Source organism: Ictalurus furcatus, chromosome 18, assembly GCF_023375685.1.
Source record: "Ictalurus furcatus strain D&B chromosome 18, Billie_1.0, whole genome shotgun sequence".
NCBI lineage: Eukaryota > Metazoa > Chordata > Actinopteri > Siluriformes > Ictaluridae > Ictalurus > Ictalurus furcatus.
The window spans coordinates 24,953,221-24,981,128 of record NC_071272.1 but is presented as its reverse complement, the minus strand read 5'-3'; the positions used below and the strand labels follow the sequence as shown (position 1 = coordinate 24,981,128).

Genomic DNA, 27,908 nt, shown 5'->3' with positions numbered 1-27,908 from the left:
GTGTGTGTGTGTGTGCGCGCGCGCGTGTGTGTGTGTGTGCGTGTGTGTGTGTGTCGGTGGACATTTTAACCCGGAAGACAGGTGAGCGCTTCAGGTAGCGGTGGAAATAAATCAGCGAAGGAAACGGCTCAGTAAATCCTCCCGAATCTCGGCATGGAGATCACACAGGAGTCGGTACTGTCGGTGTTGGTCGAGGAAGGTGGGAAGATTCAAAACTCGGAGTTACTGAGTAAATTTAAAGCTCCATTAAACTGCAGCGATCCGACCGAGAAGAAGCAGAACAGAGATCTGTTCAAGATGATCATCAACAACGTCGCGGTGGTGAAAGTGATAGAGGAGGTGAAATACGTCGTGCTGAGGAAAAAGTACCAGCATTTACTGAAGAACAGGTCAGATGATGGGACTGAAGAAAAGGAGGAGGGAGAAGGCGGTGAGCCGGAGAAGGTGGAACTAAACCCGGCAGCAGAACTCAGAGAAGTGTGTGAGAATGAAGCAGCTCCTGAGGAGAACAAATCAGAGCAGAAACCTCCCTCAGACAGTGGAGCTGACTCCTCACACAGCTCTCCAGCTCCTTCCTTCATCGAGCTGGCTTTACAAAGACAGAAATCTACAGACTTCAAGGTAAAGAAGTCATTACACTTCGTGACACCTCTCAAATCAGGTACACATGACTCACAGAAGCACGGACCTGCCCGCTCCACCAACAGCGAGACGAGCGAACACAAACGCTTCGCCCTGCCGTTACGCACGCCTCCCGTGGCTGTCGCACCTGTGGCACGGGAAGACTTGAGTACAATGAAAATTCCATCAAACGACACCAATCCGGTCCAAGTCCACTTGGCTCCAGTGAGCTCCACACCAGGGCCTCCCTGTTCACCTCGATATAAGAGACGCTCGTCTGTGGACAGCGTGGGGATTAGCAGCTCTCCACAAACACGCAGACACTGCAAAAGTGCTAAACCTGCAGACGAGCCCAAGTACAGTGACACCGCCCTGCTAGAAAGCTCCGAACACGAGTGGATGGTGAAGTCTGCGTCAGGACAGTGGGGCTATCTGTACGGCCTGCTGCTAAAGGACGCCCAGCTGGCGGAGAAAAAGGATTTCATTTCGGGCTTCACGGCCTTACACTGGGCAGCAAAGTGTGGAAACGGCGACATGCTGTGCAAGATCATCGACCTGTCCAGGAAGAACGGAAATGGTGTGGACGTCAACACCAAGTCCTACGCCGGCTACACCCCGCTACACGTCGCCGCCATCCATGGTCAGGAGTACGTCATAGGCATCTTGGTGAATGAATACGCTGCCAACTGTAATGTTCGGGATAACTCTGGGAAAAAGGCGCACCACTACCTGGATACAGATGCCTCGCGCTCGATCCGGGAGCTGCTGGGGGCGTTGAAGGTGGTGCGTGCTGAGCCGCAGAAGAACACCGAGGACACTGACACTCACAAACATGCTCACACCATCAGCCGACTCTTCCAGCCACAAACGATAGGCTACAAGAAGAAGCCCAAATCCAGAAGCTCCGTCTTGTCCACGCCTGAGGACGTGAAGGATGAAAAGGGCGAGCACTCGAACCCCATGCACAGGGTTCTTTCTGATGTATTTTCCTAAAATCTCTCTGTATGTAAACATGTGACCGTGTGACCTTTAATGTTCATGTAAGATCTGAAATCACTGCTCTTTTAACCTGTATCTAACTTATTCTTACTTTATTTTAATAAGACCTTTTTATATTCAGAAAGATGTGGTCTGAGGTTCAGTAATGGTGTAGATTTTGAATCGTTTATTTTCCTCTTCTCACTTGTCTTGTAGAAATACTGTCGGAAATTTTTAAACTAGTGGATTATTGTTTAATTATAAAACTAGTAAACAAATGACCCGGTTAAAACTCATGTACTGGTGTTATGGGTGATTTAGGTGAAAGATAGATAAATATATTCATTCTTGCTTTTATATTAAAATAATGCTGGTTGAGGGTTGATTAGTACACTCAGGTTAGTACACTCAGATTACTACACTCAGATTAGTACACTCAGATTAGTACACTCAGATTAGTACACTCAGGTTAGTACACTCAGATTACTACACTCAGATTACTACACTCAGATTAGTACACTCAGGTTAGTACACTCAGATTAGTACACTCAGGTTAGTACACTCAGATTAGTACACTCAGATTACTACACTCAGATTACTACACTCAGATTACTACACTCAGATTAGTACACTCAGATTAGTACACTTTGTGAATTAAAGCTGTATTGACTTGTCTTAGTGCCAAACAATATACATCTATAACTGGTACGCTACAAATGATCAATAATAATCATCTGATTCAAAACAAATGGCACCAAAATGGCATTGGATTTCTTATTAATGTACATAAATCCTGCATGTGGCACATTTTCAGTGATGCGTTATAAACACTGTGCAATAATGTGATTAAGCTTTACTCTCTAATACTCTCTGAGATCAAATGTGCAGAGTAATGTGTAAGCAGCTGAGATTTCAGTAGAAATTGGTCTATCTCTGTGAAGCTCAGCATGAATTTGCACATACGTATCTATCTGTGATGATCAGCCACACGTTCCTTTCCAGCAGGTCATGTGACTCACTTTACACTTAACTGAGCAAATGTGGTTAAGGCTAAACAAAGCGTGGACTTACTGCGGTTACTGCTGCTGTATTTACCGCTGAGCTCAGAACAGTACGAGGGGTTTGCTATAACTGCCAAGTTTAAAATTCTTCTGTGTGTGTGTGTGTGTGTGTGTGTGTGTGTGTGTGTGCAGCTCTCTCTGACACTATGGGTGTCAGGCCAATTATGCAGTCAGACCTTCAAGTAGCAGCAACAGAGTGCATAAAATCATGCAGATGTAGGTCAAGAGCTTCGGTGAATGTTCACATGAAACATCAGAATGAAGAAAAGTCTGATCTCTGTGACTTTGACCGTGGCATGTTGTTGTTCATGCTAGCCCGGCTGGTTTAAGTATTTCAGAAATGGCCGATCTCCTGGGTTAGTATACACGACGTGGGATTTTCACACACAACCGTCTCCGAGTTACACAGAGTGGTGCGAAAAACAAAAAACATCCGGTGAGGATCAGTTCTGTGGGCGGAGAGAGAGAGGGTCAGAGGAGAATGACCAGACTGGTCTGAGCTGACAGGAAGTCTATAGTAACGCAAAACACCACCCTGTACGACTGTGGTGAGCAGAAAAGCATCTCATATCACATATCAACCCATGTGGCAGATGAGCTACAGCAGAAGACCACTCTGGGTTTCTGAGGCTTCACGGGGCACGGCTCACCCAAACTGGACAGGAGAAGTTTGTGTCTAAAATAACTTTATAAGCTTGCCTAGGCTCTGTGAAAGATCACGCTTAAATGTCTATAAGAAGTGAAGAGAGATGAGTAAAGATATAGTTCATGGTCATATTCATTATCAGTTATACTCAGTTAACGCTTTATCCTGCTCAGGGTCATGGTGGAGGCGGAATTTATACAGGGAACACTGGGCGTGAGGTGGCAATACACACACACACACACACACACACACACACACACTCTGAGAACAACCCTGAGAACCCGGACCCGTGGAGAATATGCGAAACCGTACACACAGTAAATGAAGCTCAGGATCAAACCCTCTCGCTGTGAGGAAACATTTCCTTCTGCACCACGTGACGGCCATATTTATTATTTTTATATATTACATATTAAATGAAGAGCATGTTACTTTTATAAAGTCTCTTTAAGACAGTCGAAGCACTGGTGTGTTTACATGGAGAAGGAATGAAATGATTACATATGATTTTCTCCTTTTTCGCTTCTGGGTGTAAATAGAAGTGAACAGTTTTACGATGAATGCAAAAGTGAAATATATTGCAGAGGAAAGACTCTAACAGTCCGAACTATACAGAATATAAAATGTTAACACGTGAAGGATTTTCCCAGTTCATGTGCTGATATTTCATGACGTGTTGTTCTGTCTCACGGGTTCTAAACAAATCGAGTGTTCCTAATCTTTCTGCTTCTCTTTGGATCATAAGAAAAGAATCAAAACTAACAGCAGACTAAGCGGCTGTGACGCAGGGGAACGTCAGCACCGCTGCCGTGCACAGGACAGGAAACAGGCCCGGAGTCTTCCTGCAGGAATGTGCCACCTTGCTGACAGAACTTTCGTGTTTGTGTGGAAACATTATTAATCATTTCCAAACCTTCTGGCATTCCTTAAAGCCACAAACACAAACCCACAACAGGATAAGACTCATTTAACCTCGAGGGGACAAACTACACACACGCCAAAACGAGTCCTCAGGTGTTTACGCAACAGAAACAGCAAACGGCTGTAAAGAGAAGAACGCTGAGAAAAACTCATCCCGAATACCTCAGCACAGGGATATAAACACACACACACACACACACACACACACACCTCAGCACAGGGATATAAACACACACACACACACACACACCTCAGCACAGGGATATAAACACACACACACACACACACACCTCAGCACAGGGATATAAACACACACACACACCTCAGCACAGGGATATAAACACACACACACACACACACACACACACACACACAGAAATGTGTGTAGTTGGGGAGAAAGTAAAAGAGAAAACGATCAAGAGAGGAAGGTGTCCTTTCTGAAACCCGGGTCAGGATGGAAGGAGCACAAAGTAAACACACTCGAGAACAAATCTTTTAATGTTAATAAAACACACTTTTGTTGTATTTTGGAGAAACATTTCAGTTTACAGACAGCGATGATGTAGTGTGACTCCTAAAGTAAAAGACACGTGTAGTCCTCAAAACTACTAAATATACAGTACATTTACAGTCCGGGGTCGCTCTCTGGGCGCAAAAATGACAGAAAAACTCATATTTTTATTCTTTCTTTCTTACACAGAGCGCTCTCCCCCTCTCTCCCTTTCTCACTCTCTCTCCCCCTCTCACTCTCTCCCCCTCTCTCTCACTCTCTCACTCCCTCCCTCCCTCTCACTCTCTCTCACTCTCTCTCCCCCTCTCTCTCTCTCTCCCTTTCTCACTCTCTCTCCCCCTCTCTCTCTCTCTCTCTCTCTCTCAGGAGTTCACTATACAGTTGACCATTTGTTTGGAATGAGCTCATTCTTCCTCTTGTTTTGTTTTTGTTCATTAAAAAACATCTTGAATTGGCATCAACACACTCCAAGAAGCAGATTTGACATTTCCTCCTTTTATAAAACTTTAATTATTCTCATATTCCACTCCTAATTTGTACCTGCAGTATGTTCATCCGCTGTGAAAGGAGCTACGAGCTGAATTCATCCTCTCTGCAAGTCGTACATACGGACAGCTGGGTTGGTTTGGTGTTAAAACAGGAAGGAAGCGGTGTCTGACCCGAGCGCTATAAAACGCAGAGCTCTTCCTCTTTTCAAATTGTGTTATTAGTATTTGGTTTCCTCTCACTTCCTGACTTCACTGTTAGATTATTACACTTTACAGCATATATAGCTTATTACAACATTTCACTTCACGCTTCTTCTTTAAGACCTTCTCGGTTATAAATGACACATTTGCAATTTGATCTGCTAAAAAATAAATCAGCATACAGGAAGGAGACCTGAACTAAAACTAAAACACGTCCGGATTAAAATCGTGCCATTTCAATGTCAGTGAAAATCATTAGGACTTAATATCAACAAAATAAATATACATTAGTACATGTATTTAGTTATGAAATTAGAAATGTACACAGAGTTACGAGAACAAAGTGCTTTTTTCCTCTTTTTGGTCTTCATTTCGAGTGCGTTATGACTAAAATAAATTAAACTCTACAGCAGAAAGCAGAATAATTCCAAGGGCATTAATGCTCTCATTTCCAGGTCTGCTAATAACCTTAAAGCACCTCAGCTTCCGAACGACCACGAGATCTCAAGTGTAAAGGTAAAACAATAATAACACACACACACACACACACACACACACACGCGCGCACACGCGTGTGCACACAAATTACACACTCTATCTCTATAAAGGTTTCTCCTTTTCGCATGTTTTGGCTTCAGCAGTTGAGCACCGCAGTGTCAGCCTCGCACTCAGACTCAGACTCAGACTCCACAGCAGACGTCTACGTGCTCCCTCCGGCTGAGAGAGCGTCTGGAAAACTGCCTCCATTATTAATTGCTTTAGGTCAATATTACTGATCTGAAAATAATGCTCACAGAGTTTATATGAACGTATTTCACAAGTCACAGACGGAATCTTCCCCAAATGTTACAGAACGTTAGAAATTTATCCACAGAGTCGGAGGAGAAAATTCCCTCGTTCACGGAGGAATGCTGTTGAGAAGAGCCTCGAGTTGCTCCTCCCCGAGCCGCTGCTTTTCGTCCAGGTCTTTCTGGCGGATGAGGAGCGAGGCTTTGTTCTGGACGAAGCGCCGGTACTCCTGCAGCTGGTCCTCCGTCAGCTTTTTGGCCAGGAACGTGGAGACCATGCGCTCACGCCGGTCCAGGTTGTCCTTCAGGTCCTTGGCATCCTCCCTCTGTTTGCACAGGAGGTCATGTCTACTGACCAGAGATTCCTGCAGAAGGAGTGAAGAGAATGAGGATCATACACTCATCAAACACCAGACTGACCGGAAATTCATTACAATTGAAACTACGTTTAAACCACAGGTGAAGTGGATGTCTCATCGTATGCATAGACAGAGAACGCAGCTCCAGCTACGTCGCCGCGAGTGAAGTGTGGGAGTAGGTAGGTTAGTCGTCACAACGAGCGATTAACCCTGGGGTCCTGCCCAAATTCCCCCACTGACCCTTCTCTATCACCCCCTAATAATCTCCATCTCTGAACTGGCTTCATCACTCGCTCCTCTCCACTAATATCATCCAGGTGGAGGTTACAACTGTGACTAACTTAAACAGTGTTTTAGAGGCCACTATTTAAAAAAAGAAGAATAATACAACATTCTGAGAATGAAGTCGTATTATTTTGAGAAAATAGTCAGAATGTCTGATATTCTTCAAATGTAATTTTTAAAAAAAAAAGTGGCCCTTTAACGCTGTGGTACTTAAACCCCGGTCATGCGTCACAGGATAAACCAGAGTCACTACTGCAGAGTCACGCGCAAGAGGGAAAGTGTGTACACAGAGCACAGAGTCAGCTGGGACTTCGACATGTCAGGTATTTGGGGTGTAATTATTTCGCCCGTCCCTTTCTGCAAGCACACAAAAGAACACAAAGAATGTCCCTCAATTATCAACTGCTTTAAGTCAATATTATTAACAAAAATAAATCAACAAAAATGTAACTGAGGTCAAATACCGCACGGTGTCTTCTAACATTCACAGAACTTTACAGGTGACAGTTGCTCAAATATTTGTCACTAGAGGGCAGTGCAGATGTAAAACCCATCGAAACTAAACTGTGGTTTCGGTGATACACTACCAGGAACTGCTTATCCAAGCAAAACACACAACACACACACACACACACACACACACACGCTCAACAAGGACAAGTGAGCCATTCATTTTCATCTACAGCCTCGCTGAGAATACCACCAAACTCAAACACTATTTACATTTATAGCTGGTTATGAATACAAGTGGTATCGATACAGAGATGAACAGACTTTACGCTATTCCCATTTCTCACGCCAGCCTCGGACACGCCTAATTCAAATCATCAGGATGGAAATCGACTCGACGTACAGCTGCTTTGCAAACGGAAAGTTCAGACGATAATAAAATCCCGACCCAAATAAAGGGCTCACAGCACGGCGCGGTTCACTGCGCAGGTGTTGATGACTTTTCTGCTCTGACAGTAGTGCAGCTGCTCGTAAATTAAGTGATAACAGAAACTTGTTCCACAACATAAAGGAATAAAAACTGACGCGTCATGCTTGAACAAATAAAGCCAGTTGCGCTGGGACATTTGTGTGGAATTAAGGAAATAAAACACAGCTGTTACTGGAAAATAATTAACTTCAAGATGACAGCAGTTGATTACTTCCTAATAACAGCACACCTCTAATTGTTTAATTCATAACTTAACCCCTTTAACCCCGTGACAGACAAGAACGCGTCCTAACCCACAGAAATATGATTCTCATTCTACTTTTAATTCTACTTCAGCGTAAGCCGGGCTCTCACACCTTCTCCTCAGAGTCCATGTTCTCGTCTACAGTGCTCAGGGCGTTCTGAACGCGGGCCAGACGTGCTGAGAGACACAACAGCAGGCTGATGACGCGCTCCAGGTCTTCGATGAACTGCGTGTAGCGCTCCAGCTCGGCAGGTAAACAGCACTCGCGCACCAGAACCTCCAGAGAATTCCCCAGAACTCCGATTTCCTTCTCCTCGCCTTGCAGGGACGAGCGCAATCCCTCCAGAGATTTCAGCTGCTCTTCGATACGAGCCATCAGCTGCCTCTGTGTCAGGAGAATAAAAGGAGGACAATAACACCAGGTACGTGTTTCTCAAATAGAAATAACTAGTATTAAATTATATGTTAATAAATTATATGTTTCTGTAAAGCTGCTTTGTGACAATGTACGTTGTTAAAAGCGCTATACAAATAAAACTCAATTGAATATTATTATATATACATAATGCATACACTCATTGGTCACTTTAATAGGAACGCCTGCTTATTCATGCAATTATCCAATCAGCCAATCACATTGCAGCAGCGCAATCTACAATATCGTGCAGATCCAGGTCAAGGGCTTCAAAATGTTTGAACTGCTAATCTTCTGTGATTTTCACAAATAACATCCTTAGCATTTCAGTCTGCAGAACTGACGCTCGCTGACGTCTGTTGGGTTTTTGTACCGTCCTGTTTAAACTCTACAGCAGAGTTGTAAATGTTGAGTAAATGTTGTGTGTGAAAATCCCAGAACACTCAAACCAATGTGAACCTTAACCGAAACCCGTATCTGTATGATCTGCTGCACTGCACTGCGGTCACATGGTTGTCTGACTGGATAAGTGCATGAATGAGCAGGTGTACTGGTGTTCCTAATAAAGTGGCCGGTGAATGTAATGTGTTAAACTTTGAAAACCTAGTAAGACTGGACAAATCTAAAATCTAAAAAAGTGAATAAACAGCATATGAAGTAATAAATGTACCTTCTTCTCAGTGACATTCGCTCCTGTACTGTACAGAGCATGATGTCGTACAGTCAGAGGAACCGAGCCGTTTACACTCTGCTCATCATCTCCATCATCTCCATCATCATCTCCATCATCATCAGCAGCAGACGGCCTTGAAAACAACATGACGAAGCAAAGTCATGACCTCATATAGACCTAGAAAGGTGTTCTGTACATGATGAGTATAGAGTACACACGGTGAGGTCCACAAGTCTGAGATCACACTGGAAATAAAGAGGGTTTTAGACGGTTTTAATAATTATATAATTTATAAGGAAATGTTTGATATCTTAATATTCTGCACTATTTCTAGGACACTATTTACATTCGAGTAAATTATTGATATTGATTACTTTACTTTAACTTTTGTATAAAATTCCGAACGCGGATCGTGAGGTTTTTACACAAACCTGCGGAGTCTGTGCCGCTGCTCAGGTGCTCGCGGTCATTAAAGCAGGTAAAATCATTTATAATGAAATGAGAAAAGAATGAGAAATGGGAGCACTCAGACTTCTGGACCCTGTAAGTGTAGAGTGTGTATAATATAGAAGGTTCTGCAGTAGTCACCTGTATGATATCTGCTCAGGTATGGTAGCTTTCTGCTCCTGCTTTTTCTTATAGTGATCTTCCATCAAAAGATGGTCTTCAGATAACATCTGCTCCATCAGCATGACGGCTGTCTTCCGATTAGCAACAGGATACAGAACGTGAGCTAATGACTGGTCTGCTGAGACCACTTCCTGAACCAGTGTCTCCCACTGAGGCTGGTCTACAGGACACTTCCTTCCTACTTTCTTCTTCCTTTCCTGAGCTCCATCAGGTGCAGGGGCAGGAACCGCTGCTAACCGTTCACACCCTGACACCGACTCCGTGTTGCCATATAAAGCAGGCTGTGTGTTCTGAGGATGATGCTGAGGATGACGGGTAAGCGTACATTGGGAAGTTGTGCCCTCGTGTGTTTTCCCGTCATCAGTCCCCGGTGATAAAGGCCACAGACTGGGGTTGGTTGTGACCCCAAAGCCGAGGGAGACTTCGTGGATGGAGTGGACATCGCTCACGTCTCCATGTGATATTTCACCCTTCATTAAGAACGGTTCTTGAGGAACGGCCTTAGTTTTGCTAAAACACACAGAGACACAGATCTATTTCAGTGGACTGCTAGTGTTCGGAGTGATTTATAAAATATAGGGTTAGGGTTAGGGTTAGGTGATACCTGACAATCAGATTCTTCTCACTGGGTCCTCTGGGAGGACTGGGTGTAGCTGTGACTCTGCTTTCTTTACCCGATACAGGAGATGTTCTGACCCAGGGGTTGCCCACTGTAGATGTGTGTTCTGATGAACCAGGCTCCTTAAAGACCCTGTGATCAGCGCCGATCTGAACATTATTCTCAGAACCAACCCGAGGTGCATTGTGTTGCTTGATGCTGTCTCTCTTCTCCCTGTCAGACAGGACGTGTGTTCCCTGGACCTGATTCAGCTGATCCGAGCTTTTGCTGAGAACTTTAGGTCTGGAAACCCCGATCATTCCAAGCTCCTCCATCGATTTCCCTCTGGGTGCAAACACTCGGACCCTCTGCTGATCCGGAACCGACGCTGCATACTCCTTACAGACTGTTCTTTCTCCTTCCACTTTAATCTCAGCTCTAAAGACAAAGGATTTCATGTTTCAGATTTACAGTCTCCCACACACACACACACACACACACACACACACACACACACACACACACACACACATACTCCACAAGCTTTAAAGCACAAGGTAAATCACTAGATTAAATTTGGGGTTGGTTATTTGTTGCAGCCCCAGAATGAAGGCATTAATTATGAACACAGCTGTATACAGTCACAGCTGCTGTTATAGAACATGAATTACACAACAGGCCTGTGGTGCGAGTCGTATTATTCCAGCAGTGAAAGCTTACCTTGAGAGATCTTTATCATGTGTAGAGGAGTCGAAGTGTTTCTGGTTCTATGTAAAAACAAGAAGTAAAAATGTAAACAACCAACAGTAATAAATATTTATTTTACCAGTATATACGCATCTTGACATTCAGAGACTTTGGAATTTTAAGGTTTTGACCCTTATGTTTGTACACATATATACATTCCATATATACATTCCATATATACATTCCACACCTGGTGAAAGGAACGAGGGGATGAAATGCTGCTGCTTCTGTACGAGCGATGTTGCTGTCGTTCCTCCAGGAGATCCTCCAGAGAGGCAGACTTCTCTGATGGAGGTGATGCTCGTTCTCTCCAGCTGGACTGCCGCGAGTGGCCGCCGTGTTGCGCGGAGGTGAACTGGGCGAATCTGATGGAACTCAAGTCATGAATACGACTAGCAGAGAGCGGCCTAAGTGGCTTCTCCTTGGGTCCAGAATAAGGTCTAGGACCCCAGTCAGAATGCCTCCCTGCTGTGGGAACCTGTGGAGCTGGCTGCAGCTGCTCTGCTACCTTGGAGCCAGTTTTACGTTCCATATATGCTACCAAGGCCTTCTGCTGAAGGTGCTTAAGAGTGCTTTTGGAGAAGCTGCAAGCCGACATCGCACGTCCTCTCACCTCAAACATCCTGCGTCTGACCGCGACTAGACCGTGCTGAACGAGATGTTCTTCTGAGAGCAGTCCATCACTCTCACTGCCGAGGGAACGGCAGGTCACGTGTGTCGGGCCGTCTCCCAGACGGTGCAGCTTTTCCGGCTCGGAGTTGGACAGCTTCTTCTGTCCCAGGGTCAGACGTTTCCTACAGCCCACTCGAGGCACCTGCGGCTGAGCGATATTTTGCTGCTTCACCGTCTCTTTCTTAATCTCGTGGCTGGGGTTATTCAAACTATCTGTGTTCTGAAATGTGGGCACATGAGCTGGACTGGAGTTCTCTTGCGTTGGAGGCCCAGAAGGAATGACGGAGAGCTTTTTATCACAGCAGTGCTCAATGACCTTTTGCCAAGAGAGTCCGAGATCTTTTCTTCTGAATGAAGTCGCTCTCAAAACCTTGGTTTGTGCATCCTTAAGCTTTTCTTTATAATATTTTTTGAAGGAATCGTCCATGGTATTGTATAGAGAATAAAAGTCGTTCGGCTTCGACTCTTTAGACTCTTCACTGTGCAATGACTGACCACTAGAAGAAACAGATACCCGTCCTGCTTCTGGATGAGCTTTACCCCAGTCTGATCCCAGACTAGAGTTTTTCTCATTTTTTACGTTCTTCGTGACAGACGCTCTGCTGGCTCCAGTGAGGTGGTACAGAAGCGGAGTCGTGTCTTTGTTGATCTTCTCTGTGGGCATATCAGCTAAGTGTTGTCTCGTCAGTTTTTTCACAGGTTCATCTTGTTTTAAATGAACATTGTGGTTCATTTCAGTAACGACAGGAGTCACAGGTTTATGCTGAGATGATGTTGAGAAGCTATCCTCTGGGCCACAGTAGAAGATTGGGTGATTGTTGGTGTGATGTCTGCCTACGTCCATATTCATGACTTCCAAATCAGCAACACTTTGAGACTTTGAGAAATGATGGCTACTTGAAGGTTCCTCATCTCCATTTGGTGGGGGTAATTTGTTGTCTTCAAATAAGATTTCAGCGCTGCTCTGCTTCCTCGGGGGAACATTTTTAAACATGTTCTCCACGGTATTATGCGATCTCTGTATTTCAGCTTGTGCAGGAGCGTTGATGCTGTCTATCGGACATTGTGGTGGTGGAACACTGGACTCACACGATTTGTACACACCAGTGATGAAATAGAACTGTCCTTTGTGCTGAATACTTCCACTGATTGTGTTTTGTGGCATCTCCCAGGACTTGATTGGTTGTTGTTGCTCAGAGACCGTAACCCCGCACGCTGAATGTGACCTGTTGCGTCGAATTCCTGAGAGCTTCTCCATGTTCTGTTGTAAAAGTTCTGCCTGCCCTGTCGGTAGTGGCGATCGATTAAAGACGGCTTCTGACTTCGACTCTGAGGTCTTTTCCACAAGGTCTTGCTTTCTCTCATAATTCTGAGGAACCCAGAGATCATAAACGAGGTTATGCTTGGAACCCAAGAATTCAGAATGAGATGTCTGGTGCCTAAAGGGTGAAACGCCAGAAGGCAGAACCTCAGCACTCTGGCTCAACACTGAGCTTTCAAGATTCCTAGTTGTGATGAAAGTGTCTATATGGACAGGCGGTGGAAGTGGAGGTGGAGGTGGAGGTGGTAAATGGGTGGAAGGCACTGAAGGATCTTTGACATGAGAACATCCATTATGGCTCTGGTGATGTTGGTGCACAACGGCCTCCGTGGAACCATACAGATGATTCATGCTTTTGGAATCGGAGTCGAGGATGCTGGGACCATACACGGCCTTCACATACTTCAGATCAGTGTAGTGCAGGTTATGTGGGTGTAAATCATCTGCTAGGAAGGGTGAAGGGTAATCAGGGGCAGAGGAGCCTCCAGAGAAAGAGCTATAAGCAGAATCTCCTTTGCCGTGATGGTGCGTGTACTGATCTATACTACTAGTGGACTTGGATGGAGAATGTCGACTAATAGGGTGCAGGTCAAAGTTGCTCATCTTCTCAAAGTGCATATTGTAGGAATCCATCTGAATTATCGATAGTTAACTCTGCTTTTAAACAAACATCTGCGATGTCCTTAATTCAGAATCCGTTTTCCTTTTCTCAGCATCTTCACAGTAATAACAGCATCCTGGCCAAAAAAAACAAAAAGAAACACACACTATTCATTACTGAGGCCTGAAATTGTAAACTTCTGACTTAAGTTCAGCTAAAGTTCGTAATTTGTTCATAATATTTCTGACTTCTGACAAAGAAAACAAAGAAAGAAAGAGAAACCAAAGAAACTTCCTTAAGATTCCTGCTCAGAACGCTGGGAAGGTGTAAACCAACACGGCTGCTTGCACCGTCAACAGTAAGTAAAATATCAGAGATTATAGTAGTATTTACTTTAGATAAATGAAAACTGGGAAATTAGTCGGTTAAAGCTAGAACAGTTCAGAGTTTTGAGAAGGTAAATCCATCATAAACTCATGATCTTTAATGTTAGCTGACTAACAAAACACACACACCATCGTGGAGGAATCCATGTTTTCCCAACTTTGTAACTTGAACGCAGCGACCACATAATTCCCACGAGTTCAGAATTCCCACGAGTCGAACGCGGCACTAGTCTTACTGCGAACGTTTATATCTACTGTATACAAACTCAAGTGATTACACAATCTTAGAGTAATGGACCATACGTGCTATCTGGTTAATACACACTTTGAAGTTTCTCTCATTAGGCCCAGGGTGTGTATTACGACTGATCAAGTGATAATTTAGATCGAGCTTTCTTTTCATCTTTTTTACATCCATGATGCTAATTGGTGAATTTGATCAGAATTTGTTTTCCTGAGCCTAACGAGCTGACTCTAAGTGCGCCTTTTGGTTGCACCAGGAATTTACCAAGAGATTAAAACCCAAAGCTGGACACACTTGATCGAACCTGGTCTGGTGTGATATTACATCCTGTACATGTGTTGGAAAGAACAGCATGTTTGTTATGGATTCTCAGTGTTGCGTGTCCACTGGGGAAAGACATTAAACAACAACTAACAATTTGTTGTAGATAAGCATGTTTCAGGCGTTTACACTGTAACACCCACCGAAAAGTCACATAACCGCTACCTCGTACAAACTCCTCCCTCTTTAATACGAATAAAGTCCAGAGCCTTTTGTTTTCCTCGAGCTGAGCGATGCTTGGAGAAGGGAAGTGTGTGTGAAGAACCATGTTTACTGCTAATGAGCTGCTACTGTAGAGCAAGACACGCCTCCAGGGGGCGGGGCCTATACGGTTCAAGAGAGCATTTAAATGGATGATCATGAACTATAAATTTAAAATGAGAATCCCTCCAAAACCTGTAAGAATACCAAATACCTCGCTGAAAGGGTTCGCATAACCCTTTAAACTTTAAAGCTGGTAAAGCTGCTGTTATTGTGCAGTTCCTTCCAGCACCAAAGGCTGGGTTTATTACCTCGTGCCTTCAGGGCGCCGTCAGAATGACAAACTGCTGAAGTCTTTAAAGCAGACTTACATGATTATAGGATTTCTTCCCCCAGTAACAAGCTGTCAAACTTGTCACAGCAACAATTAAAGACAACAATAAAAGAAATGTAATAAAGTCATGTGAGTGGTGGTGGTGAGAAGGAACCACCGCAATGCCATTTTAACCCGAGTGAAACACTTCAAACGAATCATGTGATAACTCTTGGATGTTCTGCATTTCGGTTATGAGATTCTCATGTTTTTTATGATCAGAGATACTGTGTGTGAAGATAAAATCAGTCATAAGAACACTAATGGTGTGGGACAGTTGTGAAGGTTATGATTAGTCAGGTTACTAATCATAACAACTCCACTTATTCCACTTCTCACACACGCAGCTGCACTCCAAGCACAGGACAGAAAGAAAATAAAAAGGTTTCTACACTAATACAAACAAAGTGTGCTTCTTTTTCTTTCAGATCATTCTGCTCACGTATATGTTGAATAAAAGAGACAAAAATGTATATTCTGCAGTGCAGACAAAGCAAAAAAAATACTGCCTTACCACTTGTAATGTTCTGAAAGCCTTCAGTTCAAGCGAGAAAGAAGAGCTGATCCCATATTCCATTTTAAACTGCTTTATAAGTACATGGAAGAGCGTTCTCCCGCTACAGACCTGTCGCGGTGGGCCTCGCTCTGCTTAAACCCCGCCGAGAGGCCGGACCTGCGCGCCTGTGACGTCCACGCTGCGAGGGTACAATAGGCCCAGCAGAGGGAATATTTCACTGATGATAATGGTGTCTGAAGAGGGGGAAAAGGCCTCACATTCCAGCCCGGCTTCACAGAAAGAAAGAGCCTGGTTGCCATTCATTCCCAGACTCCTCTGAACATGGAGCGCTGCCAAACAGGATGAGAGGACGTCCCAGTACGAGCTCTGAGAAGCGACCCTCATCTCGCTCTTTATTACTCTTTTTCTAACTTCAGGCATGTCTGATTTAACACGAGGTTTACTGCCTCACTGCATTCCACGAATCCAGAGAAACACTTTCAATAAGGCCTCGCTCAGAACAGGTGGTAATTCAACTCATCACATTTTACATTCTAATATTACAATAATAATAATAATAATAATAACAATAATAATAACAATAACAACTGCACGAGGAGACGAAAAATACTGGCACTTTGTTACTACACTCGTGTATTATTTTGGGGTGTTTATGCACCTTTACTTGATTGATATTGAAACTGAATGCTTCCACTCTCATTTACATTTCTAAGAAAAATAGTAATTTTTTATTATTTAGACCTTCAAACAGTGAGGCCGGTGACTGTTCGCTATCCAGCTGTGATATTTATTCACATTTCACTTTAAGTTTCAGTTCAATTCAGTTTACTTCACTCCATCAAGCTGCATGAACTCCATCTAAAAGCATGTTGAATTCATTTTCGCTAATCTGCGAACATTAACTAGCTCTATGTAATTAAGTTAGCTTGTTTTCTTTGCTAACGCGAGGTTACACTAGCATTAAGTCCTGTAACTAACACAGTTGGCTAGGCAGCAAGTTAAATTCTAGCTAATGGTAAATATCGGTTATTTACAGGATATTTAACTTCTGATGAATTTATTAGTAAACCACGTAGCGCTCGTCATGTATACGAGCAGCAAACTCTCAGAGGCTGAGTGATGAGTTCAGACAAAACAACATCAACGAAAATCAACACTGAACAGTTTTATATAAATAATAAAAGTGTAAAAAAAAAATTGAAAACATGACGTAACCATTTAATCAATTAAACAACGTTGTAGTTTTACTTTTAATATGTAATTAGCATCTATTTTTAACTTTCAGGTGAGTACACGTTCGGCCTCCACTTTTAATGGAGTGAAATTTTAAACACATCATCTACACTTCCACGGAAGTAGAGTTTCTCAGTAGGTTTTTTCTCCTCTGACAAACGCCAGTGTGGAAGGCGTGAAGCAGCTGATCAGGATGAGAACTCCGTCTGCACTTTACTATTAGTGTTCTTTTAGTATTTATTATTAGGATTTAAATTTTCGCTTCGTATCCAAATCCAAATAAACTCCAGCAGCGGCGTGGCGCGGGATTTCTATCTGCTCTACCTACATTTATAGAGTAACAATCCTGAACAATTCTTCCCCCATCGTCACCAAATCTAACTAGAAATACGTAGAGGAGAAACCTGAGCAACGGAAAAAACTTTTCAAACAAACAGTCATGACATTGTAGAAGTTAAGAGTTAAAACATTAAGAAGCCCGAGCACATTGTTGTTTTCAACTTCCTGCCATTCCCACCTGCCAGATGAATGTCTGAGTCACAAAGACTTACAACAAACACAAAGCTATTCTTGACCTCGAGCTCGGACACCTTGTGTAAGTCACATCAACATACTGCCTGAGCACCGGATATCACCTTCTGTTCTCCACAACTAAATATATATATATATATAAATAAAAATCTACACTCTTTAAAACACATTCAACCCTCTGTACAATGTTCCCCAAATAATCTTACAAAACACTGACGTTTCAAACAAAAGTCTTTCAGCCGGTTTTAGCCCAATTTTACAGAAGGTGATTAAAGGAACTTGTTGCATACCAAACATTTTAAGGGTCATGGCGTGCCTTTATAGATTTAATAGAATAGGTTCATGGACGAGCGCCTGACAGTCCGGAGTCAGTAAGTTTGTCCAAGCTCTGTAGGAGGACTGAAAGGAATTCCATGCCTGTGTTTGAGGATGTGAGAAGGACATTTTTTAAAGTCAGGCTGCTATGAAACCTGGACCACCTGGAGCTTCATCTCTACTGAAGTACTTTATCTAGCTGAAGCACACAGAACATTCTGGGCCTGATGCCAGACTGATGTCACATTAAGGTCTTTAGGTGGACGGTCGAGACGAGGCGGCTCGGATTTCGCAGCACACGCACTTCTCAAACAGATAAAAATACAGGACGTATACGGACATATGTACAGAAACACGGACGGGAATTTCAGGATCACGACAAAAAACACGGCCAGCATGAGTATTAACGCAGCCTGTAAAAGATCCTGTCTGGAATTACAGGACACATGTCAGGGGGATTTTTTAGTTTTGAACCACGGCACGGTTGAATTCACAAACAGAAGGTGTGGATTAGTTTTATATAACATCAGCGCTGACAGTCGTTATGGTTTCTATAGTAACAGGGTATATACAGGGACGTGTGCAGCAGACGCTCCACATCATCTAAGACTAATAATAATAATAAAAATAAAAACAGAGACGTTTATGTTACATTTATGGAAGGAGTCTCCAGTGTCAGCGCTTTAACAACCCCCGAGTTTCCTGGCACAGGAGAGTCTCCAGATAGGCGAGTTTACACGCTGCGGTTTCTTGCTAACAGGACAAGCTGAGAGAGAGAGAAAGAGGGAGAGAGAGAGAGAGAGAGAGAGAGAGAGACAGAGTGAGAGAAAGAGAGAGAGAGAGAAAGAGTGAGAGAGAGAGAGAGAAAGAGTGAGAGAGAGAGAGAGAGAAAGAGAGAGAGAGAGAGAGAGAGAGAGAGAGAGAGAGTGAGAGAGAGAGAGTGTGAGAGAAAGAGAGAGAGAGAGAAAGAGTGAGAGAGAGAGAGAGAGAGAAAGAGAGAGAGAGAGAGAGAGAGAAAGAGTGAGAGAGAGAGAGAGAGAGAGAGAAAAGAGAGCGAGAAAGAGAGAAAGAGAGAGAGAAGAGCAAAGGGTGAACTGGTTATGTCTCATTTCAGCGCACAAGAGCCAAAGCAGGAAGGCCTGCGTTACACAAAACCCGAGGATACGGAGAAGAAACCCCTCAGGAAATGATCCACTTCCTACATCCAAGCCTGAGGTTCTGAACTCTACCTTCGACAGCTCAGAGCAGACTCGCACACAGAGACCGAACCAGACCGAACCAGACCGAACCGCCACTGAAGACGTCTGTTCGAGCCCGCAGTCCAAAGTGTAAAATCTATAAACAGTCTCATGTTATAGAGTGGAAAATGAAAACGTAGTGAAAACGCTAACGTACGATGGTCACGTGATCTCCACACGTCCCGGATGGCTGAATATACCGTGCCGCAGTTTACAAACTCCACGTCTGACTGCTGTGTATCATCTACAACACAACGCTGAGGGGTGCATGTCCTTAAAACAAACAAAAATGGCAGAAATGGTTTAAAGGTCAAAGGTCAGACGCTGACCGTGCAGACGGCGCGCTTGCCGTTTACATTTTCATCATTTTTACATTTAATCACAAACAGAAACCTCGAGCGCGATGAGGTCGGCTCAGAGAGTCAGCGATACACAACTGACTCCCTGCAGTGTAACACAATCACCTCACACACGTTCTCTACACCCTGAGCATACATCACCGTCCCTCCTGCAAACCAGTACTCCGACTGGACGCGTGCGTCAGGACTGGGACCCGAAACGGACACACTGGAACACTTGCAGGAGCAGACGGTCAGGTGCGAAGGTTCATTAACATGAGAGCGTATAAGCTGCTCGTGTTACTCATTTATTGCCTTCGTTCAGTCATGTTCAGTAAATGCTTCATCCTGCTCAGATTATGGTGCTTTAGACAACTAATCTGTTCATATTCTGACAAACACAACCTGCTAAGTTCGTCAGAAATGATAAAAAAAAAAAAGCACGAACAGCAAAAACTGTGCATCAGGAGGTCAGGAGCAACAAGTGAGTGATTAGTAACCGGCAAAGTCTGACTGAGTGAGGGGCGTGGCTGGAAGAGGGCGTGGCTGAGAAGGGTGTGGTCATCTTTGAGGGATTCTGGTAGCTCTCAAACTAGACTTATTCCATAAACATTAACGAGTTCAAGAAACAGCCGCCTGTTCAACACTGAAGCTGCAAAAACGGATTCGTTCTGCTGTCAGTATGACGTGGAGACGCGCGGCCGAGTCAGAACCAGACCCGGTGTGGAACCAGACCCGTGATGTGCCACTTAAATCACTTAAATCAGACCGTAAGATTCAGGAACACTTTCTACCCCCAAATCATCAGACGCTCAATACGCAACAAAAACAAACACTTCAGAAATACAAACATGTTCTCTTAATGTTCCTGTTCGACTTCTGTCGCACCTTTTTCCTAGAATTACGACACGTACTTAACATACTTAACATTTCACTGCAAAAGCAGTCACTTCTGTCACCAACTGTATGAAATCCCACCCGGAGGACCTAAAGGTCAATAATGCACTTTCCCTGATGTCTTATCAGCACTCTGGAGGTAATTACACACAGAAAGGAATGTGCACGATAAGCTGACAGGTAAAGCAAATAAGAGCCGAGCGTTTCTATCTGCAGCACGTACCGAGTTACCGAGTTACGTCACGCACCTCGGTACGACAGAAACACGAGCAGGCCCAGGAGACGAGAGGACAAACACTGGGTTCACTTAATATTTTAATTATTATACTTTTATTTTCATTTCATTTATTACCCAACAGCAGAAAATGATCTTCTGGTAATTGGTTACTGGTAAAATCTCGACCGCTAAAGCTAAAGCTAAAGCTAACCGACCTCATCGTGTTGAAGACTACACCCAGAATCATAAGAACGATGGTTTTTATAATCTTACATCATATAGAAACGCCAGAGGCGTGGCACAAATAAGTAAGAAAACTCTTGGAGACTTCAACATGTATGTTGGGGAAGCTGAGACAAAGCCACGTGCGTTTTGGTTCTTCTGCAAATCCACATAAAACGAGCAAGCGTCAGACAGACGATCACGCCTGGAACGCTTCCAAAATCTCACATGATTATTAACCGGGTGCTCCGGCCGTGCAGTCGTGTCTCCCGCGGAGCCGGCCGATGAAACATCAGATCACCATTCTCACAGATTTACTCACAAACTCAGTTACACAACTATTCTCCACAAAAATACACATTTATTACTCATCAACACCATCGCTGGACTTATTTTAGATTGAATAAATAACATTTTTATTTATAACAACTCATAAAAACAATGTTTATTTATTTTGTGATTTTAAATATTAAGCACATTTACTTATTTTAACATCACATCACCTGCATCAGTTTTTAATCCACGATATATCTGAATAAATCCAGCATAGAGAAATTATTTATCACAGTACTGATATGATATAGACACGTCGCCAAGCCCTGGACACCTGTCAATCAAATTCACTGTCCGTTCCTCCCATAATAAAGCAAACCCCAAGTTCTTTTAGAGAACATGCAACTAATATCCTATCCGATATGAATCATTAATCCGGTGTGTTTGGATTTAACCCACGTTCAGCCGCCTCTGGAACCTGCAGACGCACAGAGACTCGTTTAGCCGTGTTAAAGTTATTTTCCTTGTCGCGGTGGCTAGGAGTTAATAATTAAACGGAGGCCGAGAACACAGACTTATGCATTATTTACTCTCTTCTGCAGCTCTGCCAAGGTGCATTTGGTGAATTCGAGCACACCGGCGCTCGCTGTAGAAATAAATGAAGTCGGTTCCCTCCGTCTCCAGCTCTACGCGTCCCATCCGCCCGACGCTACTCCAGCAGGCGAAGACGTGACCTCATCCCTGAGTACGGTCGCAGTCGAGTCATCAAACAATCAGCTGCGTACTTAAACAACAAATCTAAAACCGTGACCCGGAGCAGACACCAGACCTGAGTGACAAGCAGTTATAGATTTACTTTATAGATTATTATACGACTTTGTAAACAGTTAAAGCCCTGCCCAAGGTAAGACAAATAGAAGTACAATTATAAACTCGTCTGGACCAGGAAAGAGCATACACACTTATATATATATATATATATACACACACACACACATACTCATACATACAAAGAGCATACACATTAGTCATATATGAAATGAGATGTGATATGAGTGGATATCAGAGAATGAGTGAGATTTGCATCGTCCTATCAGATATTTGACTAGCAAACAGACTCCATTTCTGCATACTACAGACCCCGTAACACACATCTCTCGGTACTTTCTCACTATAAAGTGGTGTAATGGGACATTTTTCTAAGCCAAGTGTCAGTACCTAAATATACAACAATTTAGAGATTGAATGATTTGGAAAATAAAGCTCAGAACTGCTCCGTGGCGTCTGTGAGCTTCAGCCTGCGCGTCGCTGAGTTTCTCTCTGGCTCGCAGGAGTTACTCTAATGTTGTGCTTTTTTTTAAACTTAAGTGCTTTTCCGTCTTACTAGAATTAGAAACTGAACTCCGGCAGTAATGACAGGGAAGAAAAATGACCCACACTATTCTCCTGACTATTAAGTTTTACACAAAGCCTCTTACAGAACCATTTAAACCCCGTAGTAGAAGATAATGTACACTATTAACGTCCTAACGGTGTGCGATATGCAGGAGCGTGTAGCGAGCGCTTCTCACACCTCATTATGCTCATTGTAATACTTCTCCAAACTCGAGATGATCAAAGAGCACTCATTAGAGCTGGTTCTCTATTCAAGCTGAGCGAGCGAGAGAGAGAGAGAGAGAGAGAGAGAGAGAGATGTAATAAAGCACATAATGATTAAACTTCAGTTTTAACAACTCAACACGAGTGTAGTGCTGAACTTTGTGACTTGGCAGCGATGCAGAGGTGGATAACAAGAGAGAGGAGAAAAAAACCCAGAAAATGAGAACGGAGAGTTAAAGCAGAAGCAGGAAGGAAGGGAAAAGATAGAAGCGCTGATAATGACCGGAAATGTTGATGTAAAGTAAAGCCTTTGTTCGGCCAGGCTGTGAAGGAACAATCCTCTCGGCGTCAGCGTTCGAAACAGAACAGTCCTGCGCTCCAAACACACCGTAATTACACGATAAACTCCACACTCTTCCACACAGTGTACTGTAAATACCTCTTTTATGAGCTAATGTGATAACTGTATCACTATCTCAAGCCACACTGACGGCTCGTCACACACACTTTCTCATCACAGGCAATAAGACTGAAACCCGAGCACACGGCTAAGGGCTACGCTAAACCGTCCGACTGCTTCATGCTAGCACTGTATACACCAAACCGCGAGATGAAACCTGAGGACGGAACCTCTGAGTGACGCGACGCTACCGAAACACATGCCACGTCTTTCCGAAACAAGGTCTTCTAGCCTAGACACTACGACTGACCAAAGCATGGAACTTTTCCACGTACAGCAGGGTCTAAACGTCTGCGAGCACTTCAAACACATCATTTTAAACAGGAAATAAACAGAGGCGTTTGAAAGATCTGGAATATTCCAGTTTCTGCACTATTTCCAAGTCACAATTTAAACGTAAGCAAATCTGTGATCTTGACCAGGAGTTTAAACCCCAGGCCCCCACGTGATTATACACTACTGCGATAAAAAAGGCAACGATTTGATATGTGAGGCTGAAACTGAATCTGTTTACGTTACAGTCTGATCCGTTTTATCATCCTACATGACGTGACCAACTTCGTTCAGAATCTGGCGTGGACCTTCCGTTAATTCTCCATGAACAGAAAAGTATTCAGAGACGCACAAGTCCAGTCCTGGACGGCGTAACCCTGCGGTCATACTAGCGAGCGACAGAGTGACGTACGCGTACACGTGTGACACGGAGCCGTGATTGCAGCGACAAGCACCGAGAGAACCGGGATCTTCTCAACCCCAAAATTCCTGTTTAATGTCTGATGCACAAATGGAAGAAAAACATAGAAGCGTGGTTTTATCGTCACCGGTCACGCACGACCCCTCAGTAAACGTGTCTAGTGACACTAGGAAGAAAGAAAATAAAGTTTTGATGAAAGTAGCAGAAACATTTAATGAAGGTGATGTGTATGCATCCTATACATCCTATACATCCTATACATCCTATACATTGTATACATCCTATACATTGTATACATCCTATACATTGTATACATCGGGCTGTAGGCTGTACTTTGAGGTTAAGTGATAACAGAAGCAGTCACTACACACACACACACACACACACACACACACACACACACACACACAAGACACAAACTACAAGCAACATGAGCGACTCGTCACCTGCTAGCGACCGCCGGGGAAGTCTAGCACAGTTTGGCGATTTCGCTCCTCAGAATAATTAATCACCAGCGTCAGGAAGAGAACCTGAACTTTCTACTTAAACCCTGATTTAATGACTTACACGCTACTTTCCAGTGAGAGAACAACTACTTTTACACTGAATGAAAAGACCCATATTGTTTTATTAATGAGATCACACACACACACACACACACACACACACACACAAACACGATACACACAAACATGCGTACACTCCACTGTGTGTCAGTAAGCCTTAGTCACGCTTCAGCATTCTCTTAATCTCCCAGAAACCCTGGAACGAGTCCTCAGACCGATCATCAACACCACACACACACACACACACACACACACACACACACACACACACAGAGCTCAGGATATTCCACTGCAGGACAAATTCTCTACCATATGTTCATACAGCGCACTGATCTGCTAAAGTTCCTCGAGGTACAGTGGATATTAAAAGTTTACACACCCCTGTTCAAACTGCAGGTTTGTGTGATGTAAAAATCAAACTAAGATAAATCACATCAGATCTTTTTCCATCTTTAACGCGATATAGCACATTAACCAACACAATCCGGGTGAAAAACTAATAGAAAGGAAGAAATAAAAGAAAAAGTTACAATAACCTGGTTGCATAAGTATACACACCCCTTTATAATGGAGCATGCGCTCAGAACGAACTAATCACGGACGCGGGACATTAAGAGTAACTACGGGTGCTGTAGGGGTATAACCCCGGTGTCCTGGCGAAATTCCCCCACTGGACCTTCTCTATCACCCCCTAATAATCTCCATCTCCGAACTGGCTTCATCACTCGCTCCTCTCTCTAATATCTGGTGTGAGGTGGGAGTTCTGGAGCACTACGGCTGCTGTCGCGTCATCCAGGTGGAGGATACACACTAGTGATGGTTGAGAAGACCCCCCCAATACAATGTAAAGCGCTTTGAGTGTCTAGAAAAGTGCTGTATTATATATATATATATATATATATATATGTGTGTGTGTATAAAAGTGTAACTACACTACAGTATACACTGAGGACACAGTAAACGGTAACTGGAGGGTTTAACTGTGCAAATCTTTTGTGTGTAAATAAAACTAAAATGTGTTCCTTTGGTTGAGTTTGGGAAGCTCGTCACCACGTTAGCCCGATGCGATATTGACACTGACAACATCCAACTACTCAGATGTCTTTACAGAAACTATCGTTTCCTATTACACACACAGGAATCTACAGAGTTTACCATCAACAATAAAGCCCAGAAAGCATGACAAAGCACTCTCACTCAAGTCCAAAGATTTCTAATAATCACAGTTCCAATCTAATAAATAAATAAATAAACACTTAATAAGCCGTGCTGATGTCTCATTACAACATCCGCGACACCAGAAATGAGTCTGTGGACTGATTATTAACGCTGAGAGCTTCAAAAGCACGGGCTTTTACCCGGTGATGCGTCTGCTACTGATGCAAACACAGTCAATAAGGAATAAACCCTGACAGGTGTGCTGTTATAGGAAAATAATCCACGATGGAGAGGTGAGAGCAGCAGATTACTTTCCTAACAGCAGATCAGCATGATTTCCCTCTTAGGACTGTTTGTCTTTCGTGTAGTTTTTGAGATGCAGATTTTGCTGAAACCTGGCAGACACACCTGATGTACAGAACACACCTGAATAAAGGTGCGTCCCAAAAACGAGCTGCTAGACCGTACGCTGGAGGAACGGATACTCCTGATTACAGGGTTTCTCAAAATGTTTTAGCCTGTAGCGGAAGTTAAGTGTGATGGCATCGCCACTGCGTTCGGTCTGAGGCTACGTGGTCATTACTGTCGTCCTGCCACACCAAACTCTACCATCATGACACGCTGAACTTCAGACTCTGTTAAAGGTTCCAGTTCCTTGAGTGATTCAGTAGTTTCAGAGTGTGTGTGTGTGTGTGTGTGTGTGTGTGTGTGAGAGTGTGTGAGAGAGAGAGAGAGAAACACAATGCAGGTGTGGGGTGGTGTGTGTGTGTGTGTGTGAGAGAGAAACACAATGCAGGTGTGTGTGTGTGTGTGTGTGTGTGTGTGTGTGTGTGAGAGAGAAACACAATGCAGGTGTGGGGTGTGTGTGTGTGTGTGTGTGTGTGTGTGTGTGAAGCCGTTGGACTTGACGTCAGCTGTGTACACGGACCTCTCCGAGGAGTCCTTTTCCACGGCCCGGACTCAGAGGACACGCCGCGGCTCAGCGTTCACACTGAAACGGCGAGTGATTGGATTTCAGCTACGTCGGTGTCTGATTTCCTCCAAACAAAGCACCAAATACTGGCGCTTCTCCTGGACTGAATTAAACATAACCGTCGTTACCGAGCCGAGTCTCACCGGGAACTGATCCGTATTCTCACAGAAAACAAGTCTCCACACATTTGAAGAACAAAACAATAAAGTCAGCTCACACTCTCGGTTTAATAAACACATCGTAGTCATTCTTTTTTCCATCTTTATGACCAGAACATCTGTAAACATCAGCATGAGACGAAGCCGTGAGCATTTCTCCTACAGACTCACTGTAAAGATGATAAAGATCCTACATATTATTCTTCTTCTTCTTCAACATGCCCAGACGAGTCCGACTCACCTCAAACAGGTTCCGCTAAGCTTTTTGTCGTTGTTGTTGTTGTATTCCTGTTTCCTATTCTCTCACACTGCATTACTGACTCTACTTCTCCTGCTGATGAGGAACACACACACACACACACACACACACACACTGCCTGTGCAAAGCTGAACACCTGGCTGATGAGCTCATAGTCTAATGTATACCTTGTCTACAATATAAACTGTCATGTATGTGTAAGGTGTAGTGTAAGGTGTAGTGTAAGGTGTAGTGTATGTGTAAGGTGTAGTGTAAGGTGTAGTGTAGGTGTAGTGTAGGTGTAGTGTATGTGTAATGTAGGTGTAATGTAGGTGTAATTTAGGTGTAATTTATGTATAAGGTGTGAACGTTTCGCTCCGTTAATCTAAAGCACTGCTGAATAAAGACACACCTGTGGCGCGCGACACACTGACACCACAACCTGTTACACACAAACACACTGAGAGAGAGAGAGAGAGAGAGAAAGGGGGAGAGAGAGAGAGAGAGAGAGAGACACACACACACACACACACTTCTATCCGCTTTATAAATGTTCCTCACCTGTATGGACTTGGTGAAAGCTGTCAGTCCGCGGTGTTAAGTGCGTCGCTTTCTCCTCAGTGCCATGTCTGAGAGGAGAAACCGGAAAAGCGCGTTTCTACACCTTCACCTCGACCGAGTCCGACTCCAACCCTGTACCGAGAGCTCGCGAGAGAGACCTCAGAACCAACCAATGAGCGAGCAGAGGGGGCGGGGCCTGAGGCTTCACTGGAAATGACTGGATGTTGGTTAAAGTGAAGGTGAAGTCAGCAGGTGAGCAAACTACTGACACTGTTCTAACTGAACACCTGCAGGTTTTTATATCATTTATACTCTTGCACAGTATATATATATATATATATATATATATATATATATATATATATATATGAAACACCTGTAACACCTGGTCTTTATCCGATCTCCATCTGTCCAGTCTGGGTGACTGTCTCCACTGCAGCCTCAGGTTCCTGTTCCTGGCCTACAGGAGAGGAACCCGATGTGGTCTTCTCTGCT

The 27,908-nt window shown here is 43.7% G+C and overlaps 2 protein-coding genes across 3 annotated transcripts; one reads left to right on the top strand and one right to left on the bottom strand.

Moving 5' to 3' along the window:
* The first annotated feature begins 22 nt into the window (after positions 1–22).
* Positions 23–2,743, top strand: LOC128622378 (ankyrin repeat domain-containing protein SOWAHA-like). Its single transcript, XM_053648833.1, has one exon. The coding sequence runs from the start codon at positions 154–156 to the stop codon at positions 1,612–1,614; it is 1,461 nt and encodes a 486-aa protein (XP_053504808.1). The 5' UTR covers positions 23–153; the 3' UTR covers positions 1,615–2,743.
* Positions 2,744–5,041: 2,298 nt separating this feature from the next.
* Positions 5,042–27,560, bottom strand: shroom1 (shroom family member 1). 2 transcript variants are annotated; one of them, XM_053649112.1, is made up of 8 exons: positions 27,414–27,560; positions 11,297–13,836; positions 11,080–11,126; positions 10,366–10,797; positions 9,720–10,271; positions 9,129–9,264; positions 8,156–8,428; positions 5,042–6,580 (listed from the first exon to the last, which is right to left on the bottom strand). In XM_053649112.1, the coding sequence occupies exons 2-8, from the start codon at positions 13,730–13,732 to the stop codon at positions 6,326–6,328; spliced, it is 4,131 nt and encodes a 1,376-aa protein (XP_053505087.1). In that variant the 5' UTR covers positions 13,733–13,836; positions 27,414–27,560; the 3' UTR covers positions 5,042–6,325. The 2 variants fall into 2 exon arrangements, with proteins under 2 accessions (XP_053505087.1, XP_053505088.1); XM_053649113.1 differs by lacking the exon at positions 27,414–27,560 and adding an exon at positions 15,740–16,164.
* Between the last annotated feature and the right edge of the window lie 348 nt (positions 27,561–27,908).